We start from the raw sequence: 16756 nt of genomic DNA, 5'->3' as shown, positions 1-16756 counted from the left end.
CAGAAAAATTTTGTCAGAGCTGCCATATGCACAGTAAAAACTTTGTATTCTGCAACCACCACACCATCCCTATCCATCTTTGCTGTTTTATAGAAATAAAAAAAAAATCCATACTGTTTTGTCCAGAATCATGACACAACATCAACTTGTGCATTATTTCTTCAAAAATGTGAAAAGGATGCAAGCACAAATATTCTTTGTCTATGTTCAGGTTCTCCATGCTGGGGTTTATTATTTGTAAAGACAGTGCATGTGTGAAAGTAACAAAGAGCTCACAAAAAAATGGAGAGAAATGCACAGTGCACTTAAAATATGAGGGAAGATACAAGGGAATAAGTTTGTATTTTATGCTAGTTTCATGTATCCTTGTAACCCTATCAAATTACAATAAAATAGGTTTTCTGTCATATGCTGCTAAACTACTTCTAATATAAATTAATTTCTAAAATTACCGTAAGTTTTTTTCCTCCTGGCAGTATTCTTAATATTATTTTTATGAATAGCATATATACCATATACATTCTGATGATATAAAATACAAATAAAAAAACAAAATACAACCAAATGCCTGTGTGTAAAGAATGGAAACAAATTTTAAAAATAAGTGATGAAACAAAAATCAAGACAAAAGGGAAAGAAAATTAATGTGGAGAAAAGATTAGGACTATTGGCTTAAGATTTTTCTTACATGTCTCTTAAGTCTTGCTAGCTGCTATAAAGCTGTTTTGTTTGTTGTCAAAGTTTCGTGGACAGAGAAAGCTGTTCATTTTAGGTATTTTGTTTAACCCTCTCTTTATTTTTTTTATCTTTATCCTCTGAGTACTACGGCTGTGGTTTTGCTGCAAGTTTGAAAATGAGGTGGGAGTAGATGGGATTTCATGCTACACTTAAATTTGGATTTTATCTCCACTTTAAATTCTGTGCCTGTTGTCCATACCAGACCACTTTTATAGTTCTGTTTCTCTCTCTTTCTCTTTATTTATTTTTATTTTATTTAAAAATAATTTTATTTTTTCTATTTTTCAAGCTATTGTGAACAGATCAGTTTCAGATGTCTGTGCAACATGCCACATTCATGCTACATGTCATCAGATTGAAGGAAAAAGTGTCTGCATCTGTAATTACGGATTTGTAGGCAACGGAAGAACCCATTGTCAAGGTAAGATGGGATGCCTGTTCATTCAATGGAGAGAGACTATATGCTCCAAAAATGTTCTTTCTCAAGTAATATTACTGAATTCTTCAAAACACAGTGAGAGCTTTGTCATTTCCTGGCAGTTTCCAAAACCTAGGCTATGGATTAATTGGTATTCCTTTTTTTTTTTTTTTTTTTTTTTTTTTAATGGCTAACAATGAGCTGTACTTTTCTTGTACTTGATTAAAGTATTCTTTTCTACTTAGTTGCTTAACTGTTTTATTCAGTTTCTGGCTATATAATGAAGGATTAAAATTAATTTTGTATTAGAAAATACAGGTTTTCATCAAACATTTACTTCTAAAAATAAAAATGAATTTGATTTCATTAGTATTTTGTATCCTAGATTCAGAAAAAAAAAAATTAAACATGGTGGACTTCACTTCCTTACTCTCTTCAACCTGTGCATTACTGAACTGGAAACTAGAAAATAAAGCCAATTGGAATTTGTGCTCTTTTCCTGATTTTTCCAGTCATCTCAGATTTCTGGTTAACTAAAAATTAATTTCGTAAGTCATCATCTGTCTTAGTGTACAATTGTCTGCTACATGAAAAGTGTTGTTCAGCCTGTTTTATGACTGTGTCCTTTTAGTACTATCTCATACATGACAAATCAATTCTTGAAACAAAGAATGATGTCAAATGCTATGACAGTATATGTAATAGTTTACTACTGCTTAAAGGGGAAGGTTCTCCACCTCTGATCCCTTCCACTCCCATTTTTTCCCCATCCCTTACAAGCACTGGCACCTGCTGAGCCCTTCACAGGGCTCAGTTATCTCATTCTGGTGGAGATGAGTTGGATATTTTGCCATGTTAACTCTCTGCCAGTTGTGTGAGTTGGGTGAGGTCAGCACAAGTTCCATCAAGTTCTGCTGCCAGAATGCACTGCAAGAAGGAGCAGGAAGGGAAAGCAGAGCTCCTTGGTATCAACAGCCCTCAAATCAGCTCAGGCTGTGTCATGAACCTTCATTCACAGTTCCATCCTGGGACAGCAACCTCTAATAGTCTCAGCACTCCAGCTAATGAGCAATGGTTACTTCCCAAATAACGTGAAAAGCAGACAGAGGAAATCTGGCCAGACAGGAATGAGTGAGGGGTGGAAGAAACTTTACTGAATCTTTCTGACATGTTTTATATGTGCTGACAGATAAAGATGAATGCCAGATTGGAGCCAGCAAGATCTGTGGAAATTTCACACTGTGTCATAACACACACGGAAGTTTTTATTGTGTTTGCCTTGATGGATACCGAGCTTCCAACAACAACAAGACATTTATTCCCAATGATGGCACAAACTGTACAGGTACATATCAATTTAGAACTTTTATCAGTTTAGAACCTCTATAAATTGTAAGTCTTTATCAGGCCAGCTTCTGCTGTGGATGCAAACAATTTGACATTTAGGTTCCAGCAGCTATGGATTAGATCACTTTTGTACAAAACTCTGTTTCACAGGCACATTCGAGCCATAGTCTTTGCAGAAAAAGAAGCTAGCTTAACAAGAATAAGATGATACCTATCTCATGTTTGTGTTTAGTGTATGCTATTACCTAATTCTTGTTACAGTATTGAACTGTTGTGACTGATGAAGGTATTTGCAGGTATGGGATTTTTCTGGGACCATTGGTAGCAGGAGGTAACAATAGAAACTATTTAGCAGGTAAAACAGAAACAATTTAAAAGATAGTTGGTGGCAAAAGTGAGTGTCTTCTCCTGCCATATGCTTAAATATCAGGCAATTATAAGCTGCTTTTTTTCACAGAAGAGCCATCAGAAGCTACATAGAACTCCTCATGGAATTCTGTTTTTGTTGGGGTTTTTTGGTTGGTTTTTTTGTTTTTTTTTAAGATTTGATCCTACGTTAATTAATTAAACATAAGCTACCATGAAGTGCATATATTTTTCTCTGAATTTTTAGATATAGATGAATGTGAGGAGTCTGGCCTGTGTGGTCACAATGCAAGATGTGTGAATACTGAAGGAAGCTACAAATGCTACTGCAATGATGGTTATAAATTAGAGAATGGAGAGCGTTCTTTTCATGCAGATGGGAACATGGTTTCATGCAAAGGTGAGACTGCAGACCAGTGGACTCTGCTCAATTACCTTTTTTTTTTTTTTTCTTCTTCTGTCTTCTTGTTTTCAGCTTGTTACAATGATGTCTGGATGGTAGAGTCAAAACAAAGTATGATTTGTACAGGCTCTCCACACAGTGGTTCGGGTGTGCCAAGTCAGAGAAGCTTAGTAATGCCATTAATGTAATGTATTTAGTTTCTGAATAGGAAGGAAGTGTGGTATAATGCACTTATGTAGTCACACTACATGAAGAGGAAGAGAAAAGAGCATAGACATCTGGTAAGGGTAGGTCAGATGAGTGAAACAAGCCTAGGGGAGAGGAATAATAAAGCAATAGTTTAGCTATTTATTCCATACTGTGCCACCTGCATAAATAAGCTTTTTTCTGTTTATCTTGACATGAAAAAAACCAAAAAAAATCCCAACCGCCCCAAAAAGAAACCCCAAAACACACCAAAACCAAGCAAACACACAAAACCAGAAGAACCCTCAATTTGGAAGCATTCCTGCTTTCCTCTGTCATATAGGTTTCCACAGATGCAAAGTGCTAGCAGCCTAACCTGTACCCCTCAGAATATGCAAAGGACCCAGCTGTCCCAGGTGGAAGGAACTGCCTCAGTTCTGCCCAGCTTTAATTTCTGATTTAATGCAAGAACTCTCAGTAGAGGTCACTGCCTGTAGTTTGGCCATCTTTTCCAACTGGAGTGCCCTGCTTCTTTTTGCCAGAATTGCTGATAACTCCTGCTTATCTTACCAGCTCCAGGTGCTGTGGCAGTGTGTCTGCACTGGCTGTGTTGCTGGTGGAGTCAGGCAGAGGAGCCTTCTCATGCAGCTGTGCTGAAGCAGTGCAGGTTTTGTAGGCTGGCTCAGTGAAAGGAAGGGACTATGGGGCAGAGCATTTCATTCCAGTGCTTCACCTTTACCTCGCTCAGGCAAATAATTTCAGGCCTCAATGCACAACTTTTTCCTCTAATGTTGAAGGATCATTCAGACATTGTTGTGATGAGATGGGCACACAAAAAGCGTCATCCTGCTGTGCTATCTCCTCTCTGGTCTTGTGAGTGGCACCAGGTATATGTCAGTAATATAACTCAATACCTGGATCTTCCAGCTGTGGCCAGTGCAACTCTTCAATTCTCATCTTCTACCTTTTGCATCCCCTCAGATTCATCAAATTGAGTGTATTTTAAGAAGTGACTGGTGCATTTCAGCTCATTTTAATGTGGTTGTGCATTGTGATTTTTCTACTGTAAGATCTTTTAACCAAATCTCTTTGTAGAAATTGGATGTGGTTCCCCTCCTGAAATGAGGCATGGCTACATTGTGGGGAACTACAGCTTGCTTCCAGGAAGTGCAGTTCATTATGAATGTGAAGAAGGATTTTACACCAACAACGGAAAGTTCTCATATTGCACTGCAAATGAAACTTGGGAACCTGCTGCTTTAAGCTGTAAAGGTGAAAAAAAGTCTTAGATTCTTCATTATGGGAGTTTAAGCATGGCAAAATGTTTGCTTAAGACAGAAGCCTGTTTTCTCAATCCAGAGGATAGTTATACAAGATCTGTCTATTTGCAAAGCAGAGTAGAAAAGAGCAGGTTTCAGAATTTTGCTACCTCTTCTTGTTAGTATTATGACATTTTTGAAAATTCTTGATACTGGTCCAAGCAAATGCCTTCACATTTCTGAAGTGTGAAGCCTAATATGAACATCTTTAAAACTTCCTATTGCTTGGGTGTTCTAATGGCCTATTCTTTTGAAGTATTGCTGCTTATAATTGCAGGATTTTTTTCCTGTCAGACATTAGAAAGTCTGTATATTAGTAAAATGACACTTGAAGTGGTAGCTACAGGAAGCTATACTGTGTATAACAATTCTACCATGTAAGTAGAAATAGAAAAGCCCTCTTGGTTCCTAGTTCTTACCCATTTTGTTGTTTGTTTGTTTGGTTTGTTTTGGTATTTTCTCCTTTCCTTTGAGAGTGGTTAGAAATTTAATGTTTGTATGCATGTCTATGGAAAGTGAGTCAGCTAGAATAAGGGTGCTAAAGTGTTGTGGCTGGGAAAAGTTAAATACTGAATATCTCTAGGAAATCTGTGAGGACGGAAAGACAAAACAATTTAATATAAAATTATATAAAACTAGAACAACTAAAAGAATGTTTTTGTCCCAAAACAAATAAAGGGCAATGATTTTGAAAGCAAAGTGCCCAAAGTCCCGAAAGGTCCCTAAGGGAAGATTGTGGATTGTAGTCCCTGTGAATTGTTGGAACATTTATTTTTATTACAGTTTTTCAGTGACTGCTTTTTCAAATGTGATTTTTTAAATTTCTGCAATCAAAGGTCATGTCAGTTTGGAGTTTTCTGAGCACATTTCTCATTGTTAATTGAAATAGCATACGTACAACACAAGAAACAGCCCATGAGTCTGAACTGACAAACGTATTTCCTCTTTGTACTGCAAGCTCTTTTCCTGAGTTTCAATTAAGTCTTCACTCTCTCTGTCTCTCTCTCTCTTTTTTTTTTTTTTTTTTTTTTTTTAATATCAGTAAAGGCACATTTTAGTTAGTCTTCATATTCTGAGGGCTTCACTGATAAGTCTTTATTGCTAATTTGAGATTTTCTCCTGACCAGTTGTAATGCCTTCTGGTCCAGGAAAAGCAGTAAGTTTCTTTCTAGTCCTTCTTATGATAATTTAGAAGTTTATTTTATATAGTCAGGATGAAACTAGTCATTGAAGGTAGGCCAGACAAGTCATCTTACACCAGGGTACTTTAAGTGGAAGAGATCTTCTTTTTTATTTAAATATATGCATGTAATATGTCTTTTAAAAGTATAACTTCTCTTGAATATTAATTAAAAACTTGTCTTGAGATGAAGAGTTGTGTAGTTTAAAGGGAAGATGGGATGTATGTGAAAAGGTTTAGTTAAACTGTTGAGTGTTGTGTCATGCTAACACAAAAGCCTTAGCAGGAAGCTTTTGTGTTGTATGTTGTAACCTTTGCTATGGTTTTATATTTCTCTGGTCCTTGTAGAGTTTAGAAAATTTGCTTCCCAAATGCAGTTTCTCATCATCTGCCTCCCTCTGATTGTTGTTCATTGCAATGGTACAGAACCAGCCTGCTACCTGTAATCAGGTTTGTAAAAACAGGACAATCTTAAAGATTAAAAAGAAACAAACACCAAATACCTTCTGTGTACTAGCAGCTAGGCTGAGTAAGGAGTTGCAGATTTAGCAAGCCATAAATGAAAGGAAGAGAGAGAGAAATAATTGTATTTGGAAGCAGCTCTGGAGTACCTAGAGCACTCACTCACAGTGATGATGTTGCAGAGGGGAACATGAGGAACTGTTGGATTACCACAGGAGACGATGGCTAGTTGATAATGATGAAATAAATACTCATGAGAGTGCAGCTGGCATTACTTCTGCAGCTTGACTAATTACTTTGTCATCATCTTTTCTCCTTTCCCTAGGTGTGGACTGTGGGGTTCCACCTTCTGTTTTAAATGCCCATCCAGCATCTGTAAGTGGGACTACATATGGAAGTAAAGTAACTTACAGTTGTGTTCGTGGTTACTTTATTGCCAGTGGCAACCAGACTGCTGTCTGCAATGCCAAAGGACAGTGGGATGGCACTGATTTGGTGTGCAAAGGTAGGTCATACCTGCCTTCAGATTCATTTGGCACAGGTACTGTTTAGCCACAGTGATAAGTAACAGTTGTCAAATAGAGGCACCTTTGGGGCGTTCAGTTTATGCAGCCTTCTGACATCTGAAGTTCAGTCACAAAGTAAAAGCCATTTATTAAACAGGACTTTTTATTTACTCTGTGTTGCCAATGAAGTTACAATCAATTGTTCAAAGGTAAGATTCTACCGACAAAATTGCCACACCATGCATAATGTTTCGATGAGGTGAAAATTCAGCTGAAATTGTTGTTCTTTTCTAGCTCAATACCCACTCTGTGGTTGCAGCCTCTACTCAGAAATTCAACCAGTTAGCAGTATTCCCTTAAAATTCCCACATTCAGCCAGCTTCTAGTTGCAAACTATAATTGTTCAAATATGCTATTGTTATTTTACATGATTCATCAATCCCTTTTGTTACTATGATTTGGAATAATAGATTCTTAAGTTCCTTCATAAGAAAAAAACAGACAGGTACATTTAAAAAAAAAAACAAAAAAATCCAGAAAAACCCAACCTTAATAATTAATGTGATCACAGTGTAATTAAAGTCTTCAGTAAGTTTTTACAATGCTTTCTATTCAGTAGGTGGCTAGTATCTTTTAATTTTGACCCAACAGTGTTAAGTCTTTTGTTCATTGCCATCAAATGCTGATGTGTATTGATTATTCTAAAACTTGTGATTTATAATAGACTTACACATTCATACACATCAGGATATGAAAAGGAAGATACTCATATTGGGAGACTGTCTATTGCAATATATATATTTAGAGATTGTACAGATCACGATTCCATACACTTTGTTTTTTAACTTCTTTATTTATCTTTTTTTAAATTGAATTTTAGAATTATTTAAGATTATTTATGGAACAGTTTTGTTGAACAGTTTTAAAAACAAGTGTTTTCTACATGTAAATTTTAATGAAGGTAAAATTTTAACTCATATATGAAGTGGTGTATAATCCTTTATTGGTGTGTAAAGTCTGTTACGGATTTGAAATGGAATTTTAATGCTATACAATATTTTCCCATTGATTTAATGATTGTACCTTATTCTTTTTAGCTCTTTAATTTTATTATGAAGCCCCTGAAAGCAACTAAGGCTCTGAAAACAACTAAGCAAATTAATTTAAAAGTGCTTTACTCAAGCTTTCTATTTATCTCTAAAGTGGCTTAAATAATCCATCAATTTTTCCCCCAGAAGTTCTCTTTCTGATTGTCTGCTGCAGCTTCTCCTTTTTTCAAAGTTTGAATTAAAACCACTGTCAAAGGAACATAATCTTCTTGATGTTGTTTCCTGTGTCAGTCCTTGGACTGTAAGAAGAAAAAAGTGATTTGTATCTCTGTTATCTGCCTGAGATTCTTGTTCCTAAGTCTGCACTTGCAAATGGCACAGAGTGCAATGGATATCCGAAGCCTTTACCTGTTCCAAAAAAAATGCCAGGAGGTATTTTTGCTCCTATATTTTGCACTTCCTATTGTCTCATGGGCCCGAATTCTTGTAAAAGCCTGCTTTGATATGTTAAATGCAGACATCTGATAATTTTTTCAGTTGCCTAAAAAATGAAAGTGGAATCTGTATTATGAGAGGGGCTACTTCTTACATCAAAATGATGCAACACAGTGGCTTTTTGCAGGGCTATTTATTTGTTTGTTTGAATTAGTAATTACTCAGTTTGTGATGTCAAGTAGAAGTCTTCCGTCTCAGGAACCTCTTTCAGCTGTGAAATAAATCATGTGCATTTCTATTCTCAGCCCTTCTAATCCCATCTAGTCTGACACCCTTGATTGATTCATCTTTCCTTTGTAAGCTCACAGTTGCATCTCTTAAATTTTTGTCAGCCTGCTTCAATACATGAATTACTCAGCTCCTGACTGTCTCCTGGTAATATTTTTGGACTAATGGGAGTAGTGAATCATTAGCTATCTATCTGCTCTTTCCTATATGACTGTCTCTGCCCATAGCTTTGGTCTTTCTTCATGGATTTTGATGTAAAGTTTCGGGCTGAAGATGAAAATGTGCTGAAATTTTGCAATCCTAAATAAACTGCAAGCAAGTATGTCACACAAAATGTGAAAAACCTTGTAAAAATGTATTATTATGCACCCAGAAGTATAAATCCTGAAGATATGTTGTTGTAAAATAAACTGTATGTATTTGTGAAAGTTACTGTGTACCAGAGGAGTTTGCCTCTATTCTGTTGAACAGTGCCTTGGAACAGCCTAAGCAGAAGTTACCTTTGAAATGTTGCTTGCTGCCATTTAATTTTTGTGACTGAACCTGTGTGGTGCATGTTAGTAGTAGATGGTACTTGTAGCATCAGTTGCAGTTTTTACAGAATGGAGTAGGCAAAACATGCAAAAGAGCTACTGTTTTGATTCTTTTTTTCTTTCCCCTAAATTGCATATACATAAGGGGATTAGTGGAAAGAGCTCTGTAAGTGAATTTGCACATGTGGATGCTCTTTTAGCTACTTGCAAAAGGTGGAAGGTCATGTAGGAGTAAGTTCTATCTGTTTTCTGGTAAATGCTGGTTTTTTGTGCAAGTTCATAAACACTTCATTGATGTGTGTGAAGCTGAGGTCTGGTATTCAAATGCTCTTCCAGCTGAGGACTAATGGATTTTATATGTGAAAGAAGTTATGTTGTTGTTATGACTGGTTAGACATAGAGTTGTTTGTGTGGTATGTTTTTCCCCTTGGCATTGTCAAGTAATAAGACTGAGTACCCAGACCTGAACTCACAGAGGATGAAAAGTGAAGGGTTAAGGTTAGTCCACATAGCACAGGGTTAAGGCAGAAGAGAATAGCACTACAGGCATTAGAGACTGGATGTGGCACTCAGTGCCATGGTCTGGTAAACACAGTGGCAGTGGATTAAGGGTTGGACTTGCTGATCTCAGAAGTCCTTTCCAACCTGGATGATTCTATGATTCTGTGATTTATGCAGTACCTGTAAGATTTTCCCAGACGCAGAGAGAGGCCCTCCTTCCTAGCAAAGCTTTCAAAAGTGGAGTAGAGATGACCGGGACCTTCACTCCTTGTTTTTCTTCTTAAAATTGGCATCTTTGGCTTTCTTAACACAACTGTTGTCCCTCTGACACTGTTGAATCACCTTTTTTCTCACTTTTTTGCATTCTCCCATTTGTGTTCTTTTTACCAGAACCTTCCTTTTCTGGCTGCTAATAGCTGCTGCTATTTGCATCTCTCCCTACCCTCTCCCAGGTTTGCCTTTCAGTATCTGACACTTCCAGGAACTTTTTTTCACCTTTCTGCTCCCATCTTAAGGCATTTCCATATCATTTCTATGGGACCCTTTGCCTTGGGGTAAGAAGGAGATTGTGAGGGTAACCTGTAGGTTAGTGGAGCAGCAGTGGCATCCAGTGGACTTCTGGGTTAATCACAAGTTGAAATTTCTAGTGCTGAAGTATGGGAATATGGAAGGGTGTTCCCTTCACTGTCTCCTTTGTGAGTCTGAGTGAAAGGTGTTGATGAACACCAGACCCACTGCCTGCTGAGATGTCACATGCAGGGCAGCCACAGAGAGTGCATTTCACACTGGGAGTTCACAAGCTCAGGAAGTCACTGGCACTGTTAGGTTTCACAGGAGTATTAATCTGTCAGGAAACCTGTTTCCCTCTACGTGCAGGAGTAGCTTTTGCAGGGATACCTGGTGCTGTTATTGCATGCCATGTGTATGGTCCTGGGACCGATTGCACTTCCTGTACATCAGGTTATCTGAGCAAAGAGTGTGTGATCAGTAAGAATAAGGGAGGAAAAACAGTCTGCCCATAAACCCAGGACTTTGTTGTGGTGTTTACTCTGTGCATGTTAGAGCTTTGCATCCTCTTTTATTCCAACTCATTTTAGAGTGTAAGCTTTAGAGAAAAAATCTGCCAGCTGTTCTGTGGGTGGCTTCTGAGTAAATACTGTCCTTGTCCTTTTGCAAGTTCACAAAACATGACAGAAAAATTGATGTATATACAGAAAAAAAGGCTACCAGTTCTGCCTTCTTCCTTTGAAGGAGGCCACTGTATAAGTTGTCTTTCTTTGCCTGAATACCTGGCATGATAATTTTTGGGGGGTTTGCTGATTTATTTTCCTCAATTTTTTTTTTACTAAATGTTTTATAAACTCACACATTAAATGGATTTGCATTTTTGTTCACATCTCATGTATATGCAAGTATTTTCCCTCCTGCTATGCTCTAATTAATTTTTGCCATCCAGTCTTTTAATAGAAGTGTATCTGATTTTGCTACAGAAATCTTAATACTGTGAGGCTGACATGAATATAAAATACAACAATAATAATTGAACTTAAATACATTTATCAAACAATCTTTTATAAGAAAGTTTGTTGTAGGGGACATGCAGATTAATTTTTTTTTTTACTTTTGTACAAGAGGACTTTGTCAATAGCATTTCTATATTTAATGACAATTTGGGATGGAGAAATTAAAATTAGTTGGGAGATAAACTGAACTAGTGAGTTGAGACATCTAAATGTTGAACATATTACAGTTTTAATAATCAAAAAAAGGGAAAGGAAAAAGAAAGGAAAGTACTGCAAAATGCATAAGCAGTTTTAGGTTCCAGGTAAGTGCCTCTGTGAGGAATTTTAGAGACTAATGACATATTAATTTATTTCTATGACAGCTTCATGTCTATGTGCTACAGGGGGTGGGAACGGAGGGCCTGTGAAATAGCAATGAAGCTTACATATGGAGGAGTGCCTTGAGCAATGCTTGTTTTTACAGCAGGGCATTACACCAACTGCTGTGTCAACATTTCTGAAGTATCTACCAAAGTTATCCTATAAATTCCGTTCATTATTTTCTGCAGCTAGTAAGGGTTTTGCAGCTGAGAATCTATGTGAGCTTGGATTTGTATGATCAATAAGGCATAGGAATGACTATTTAAAGAGTTGAGAAGGTAAAAAAGGAGCAAAGTTCATAGTCAGTCTGAGGTGTGACCAGAAGGACCTTTGTAAATATATACAGAATGAGTGTGTAAATATTTGAATACAAGTACGTTGAGGGATGTATCTCTTGTTGCTGCAGTGGTACTGTTTATATGCTTAGTTCTGTGACCTTTGTTCTTTTAACCTGTAGTTCATTCTGAAAAGTGTTTTACTGTGGCTGTATTATTTTTGTTCACTATAAAACAAGCAAAACTGTCAGCACTGTTTTAAAAGTGACTCAGTCAAATCTATGAACCAAATCATATATTCAGCTACAAAAAAAGCTCTTTTCCAAGTACTTTAATGTGGGTTGTTGTATTCAGAAGAGCATTTTTTATCTAAATTTGTTGGCTTATTGGTAGCCTCTTTATCTTAAAGACAGCTCATTTAAATCTGCCCAACTTTATATTTGTGGTTTAATGAGACTTCTTATCCATGACATCAAATAATCTACAAAATCTTCAAGCTGATTTATGAGTGTCTCATTCTTTGGACAATAGACTGTTACATGTCACAAGATCAAGATGCTGGCACTCAAAGTTTGAGGAGAATATAGAATTGGTGGCAGTAGTGGAACTGGGGCGTTGTTTATTGCTCAGTTTTGGTGGTGTAATTACATCTTAAACATGCTTTATGAAACACTTAGACAAGGAACACAGGAATGCATATACATGATACACCTTTAGTGTATTATGACTAGGAGGAATGTCCAAAGCAGAGCAAAATGTCTCTTCTCTTTGGCTCTTTTGCATGGGTTATGCAACCAGTAGAAAAGATAGTTATCTTTCATACAGTAAGTACTGGAAGTCCTTGTGTGAGAAAGAATTCTCTTGTATGTTTTTATACAGAGGCACATATCAGCCATCTGATGAAATTAATGGGCTTGTTGCTTTGCTGTTCAGGAACTGTGGTGTAGTTCTGAAGTCTTCTTCAGGACCTGTAAAGTCCATAAAATTCAAATTGTTCTACATTAAAATGCAAAGTATTTTGCTTTTATTAGTCATAGTAGTTTACATAATCCTGTCTCTCTGTTTAAGGACTTCAGTCATTAGCTCGGAATATGGTTTTTCAGTTTGATTTTGTTTAGGCCTAAGGTATTGTAATTTTAGGAGCTAAACCAGTTAAGGGGAAACTTACTACCTAACTTTTACCTGCCTCATTTTACTTTTCCTGTTTGAAAAAATGATTGAGAAAAAGGAAGCAATAGACGATAGTCACAAACATTAGGATTTCCATGAGAAATGATAGCTATTTTCATTCTGTGCTCTTGTTTTTATTCACAGAGGAAGAATTATTCAGTAATTTGTCCGTATTCAATGAAACATGTGTGAAGTGGCAAAGGAAAACTGGGACACCGGGAATGCAGGAAATTTATACAGTAAGTGGGTTGTATTTGACAACGGGATTAACTTTGTCCAGGTTTATTCTGGTGAGTCAGCAGTGGATGCTTAGTATGTGGGTTTTGGTTTTATGGTAATTTGTGTCTCTTTTCCCAATGAATCGCCTAGAAACCAGAAGGTGGCTGGGTTAGGAAAGAAAAAAATCCCTGTCCTAAGGTTTAGTGAAAAAGCTCAAAGGCTTTTGATACACTTTTCTAGTGTATCACCCAAATACCTGCTTGAAACCGTAAGAAGAATTTCAGCACAAGTTATGTTTTATTGAAATTTCAGTGTAGAGGTCATATTGGCATAGAAAACATTGCAAAACTTGGGCTTTGTCCTTATCTGGGATGCAAACATTTCAAGTAAACAGTGCATCCCTTGTAGGTAATTGATATAACTGGTTTTAGAAATGCCAGATATATTGAAATACTGTGTTTTGCTCAAAAGGCTTACCCGTCTTATTTTTGAACATTCTAGAACTGTTTTTCATAGAAATTGAAAACAACTTTGGTAACTACTTCCTTTTTTTTTTTCACTTATAGACAAAAGCATAAAAGTTAATATACAAATTCTCAGAAACAAATAGTTCAGTCAGTGTTATTGAAAGCCAAAACAACATTGTAAATATTCCCATGTTTCAAGAATGACAGCATCCCAAGGAAGGTGGCTTTTTTAGCATAGGGAAAAAAGAAAATGCCTTGGGTAGATGATTGTGGAAAATAATTTCAAGGTTGGGTAATCATTTTGGAAAACAAGCTGTCTTTCTCCTCCTATTTTATAAACCAGTCTGTTTTCAGTTTGAGTGCTTTTATTGAGTACTGCTGAGATAGAAGCAACAAGTTCCCAATTATCCGAACAGTTCAAAACTGGTGTTTGTCATGTACCCAGAATTGACTTACAAGCTGTGGATCTCTGATATAATGTGCTTTTGCCTGAACTGCACTATCTGCAAGACACTTCAGAATGTGATGAGGATGAGTTGATATATTGAGCATCATGATAGGGTTCATGAGTGAGGTTCAGAACAAAGCTAGATAAGTTTTGTCCATTTCCTTCATGTCATACAACAACAGGTTTCTCTTTCACTGCACAGGCACCATTTTAGGGAAGCTCAGCTTTTGCTGCTGTTTATGATTTAGTCTTGCTATTGCTTCCCTAGGGCAAGAGGGGGAAATTAGAAAAACAAAAAAATTAAAGTAGCATGCAGATGTAATTTTTATTTATACCTTACTATTTGTGTTGGAAGAGAAAGACACTATGTAGTATCACTGTTACAGATTGCTCCTATTTGTTGTAGAAATGTATGAAAAATGTTTGTAACTTTAACAGCCAGCAGAAATTAACCTTATTTATTAAGCCATCTTATTGCACTAAAACAGAAAGTCACAGGACAGGATTCTTTTGGTTGAGGTGATAACTCTAAGTCAGACATAATTCTAGCTTTTCAGTACTTAGTTGAACTACTGTTCTGAATTTTTTAGAGCCACAATCAATTGCATAATCAAATTTGTTAATTCTTCAATAGTTTCACATACTGGGCCAAAGATGGGATGAGAAGGTGTTCTCAGAAGATGTGATATTTAACATCAGTACAAGTGAAGATAATCCCAAGGTGTGTTTAGATCTCAACTCTGGCAGTAATTATGTGGTGAATATTACTACCATCTCTTCCACAAACGTCAGTGTCTCAGTTACCGTAGCAGTTCAAACAAAGGGTAGGTTGTGTTTTTTATTATCTGTGCTTATGGAAAAACTCACTCTTTTGAGTTTAGCAGACAGGATAAGTGTCTGTCTCCTAGACTGTATAATTCTTTATGCTGACTACAGAAATGCAACCACCATCAGCATCGTATTTTTCTGCAAGACCTTTGAATCTAAGAGCAAACTGAGCAATGGCAGTCAGAGTCCTTAAGAAAGATTTGGCAAACTTGCTTCTTCTTCAGGATGTCTTCTGCCTGATGCAGGATTGGTGCAGTAGCATTATTGGTTGCATTCTGGAATTTCAGTCCATTGTACAGTGCTTGCTGTGATGTAATTGTTACAGGTAATGTTTCTATGTTTAGCAGTATCGAGCTGTGTTGTTGCAGTTTTTCAGTAGAGAAAGCACCTTTTTGTAATGTTTTGGTCATGGAAGCTTTAAGCTTGCTTTCTGACATACTAATTTGAATAAGACCGACCATGAGAAATAATTGCCTTTGGAGTCCACAAAAATGTGGTTTTGACATGCTTTTTCCTAAAGGACATCAGCTGTGAGAAATTGTTCTATGATAAATTTATTTCCATCAGAAGTTCTGAACCACTGGATCCTTGTGTCTTTTTTGTCCAGACCACAAAAAAAAATGCTATCTTGATTTTCTTAATAAGGTGCTTTGGTTTTTCAAAAAAACATTTGCTCTGGAAAATGTTCATGCTTTATTTACTGTGCTTGTCATTCAAAAAGAAACAAGAGTCTATCTCCTTCTCAGAAAGTTAATACAAAATTAATGTAAAAACCTTTTAAAAAAATTAACTACTTGTATTCAATTAAATTTAAAAAGCTGACATTTTTATAATAAGTTGTTCCATTTTTTGTCTCTACAGTAAGGGAAGCTTTCAGTAATATATTAATTTTTAATGATACCTGCTTGAAATGGCAGAGAAATGTCAGGAGAACTGATGTGGAAGACAGATACTTGGTAAGTGACAATCTGTATTTTGAATCTAGAAAAAAAATTGTATCAGTCACTTCTGTGAAGAAAAAAAAAAAAGTTATTTTTCAGACACTTATTGCTAGCAGCGTTCCTTATTTTAGTAATGTCTCTCATAAAATCCCAGGGAGTAAGCTTGCACAGAACCTTCAAAAAAGGCAGAAATCACCGTGCTCTTTTGTCATCTGTTTCCTGCTGATTTTCCCCCCTATTCTACCCTATTTTGCCTTCCTTATCAATATGTTCCACTTTGTCATGTTCAGGCCTTGGACAACTCTGTTCCAATTCAACAGTCAGCCCACTCTGCCCCATATATGCCTCCAATCTTACCTCATCCCAGCAGGGCATTTCTACTTGAACTGTCTCTGCTAGGAGTCTTGACCACCTGCTGTTGCCTCAAATCTCTGTGCTAAGAGGTGCTCAGAGGTCATCAATAGGATCTATTTAGAGGAAAATTAGCACATTATTAAAATACAGCAAGGCTTTAGTTTTCATCAACACTGGAGTGATCAGGAGAGGCTTTAAGTTAGTAACTCCATGATTATTTGGGAAATCAATTAGAAACCAAACACACACAGTATTCAACTGAAGTGAAGAACTCATGGGTCTGTACAATTTGCCTGGAATCATAACTGTGTGTAGGCAGATCCTGGATGGTACTTTGCTTTTTGACATAGGTCAAGAATTTTTTTCACTTGACCATCAGGGTCAAACCAGAGCGGTGTTCATGTGAGCTTACTTACATAACTCATCACTTTTTCACCATG

At 36.6% G+C, this 16756-nt stretch overlaps 1 protein-coding gene across 5 annotated transcripts in view; it reads left to right on the top strand.

The window, feature by feature from the left end:
- SUSD1 (sushi domain containing 1) overlaps positions 1-16756 on the top strand; it is a 169223-nt gene that overhangs the window by 136032 nt on the left and 16435 nt on the right. For all 5 annotated transcript variants that reach the window (XR_011723475.1, XM_071732191.1, XM_071732193.1 and 2 more), the window contains 8 exons: positions 1028-1159; positions 2346-2501; positions 3117-3269; positions 4554-4730; positions 6745-6924; positions 13204-13298; positions 14828-15017; positions 15883-15977. Coding sequence is in view for 4 of the 5 variants with exons in the window: in XM_071732191.1 (XP_071588292.1) it covers positions 1028-1159; positions 2346-2501; positions 3117-3269; positions 4554-4730; positions 6745-6924; positions 13204-13298; positions 14828-15017; positions 15883-15977 (1178 nt within the window). In the remaining variant the exon portion in view is untranslated. The remainder of the gene's footprint in view (positions 1-1027; positions 1160-2345; positions 2502-3116; positions 3270-4553; positions 4731-6744; positions 6925-13203; positions 13299-14827; positions 15018-15882; positions 15978-16756) is intronic.

This window comes from Heliangelus exortis, chromosome Z (genome assembly GCF_036169615.1).
Source record: "Heliangelus exortis chromosome Z, bHelExo1.hap1, whole genome shotgun sequence".
Lineage (NCBI taxonomy): Eukaryota > Metazoa > Chordata > Aves > Apodiformes > Trochilidae > Heliangelus > Heliangelus exortis.
Note: the sequence above shows the minus strand (reverse complement) of the source record. Positions and strands in the feature narration are given on the sequence as shown.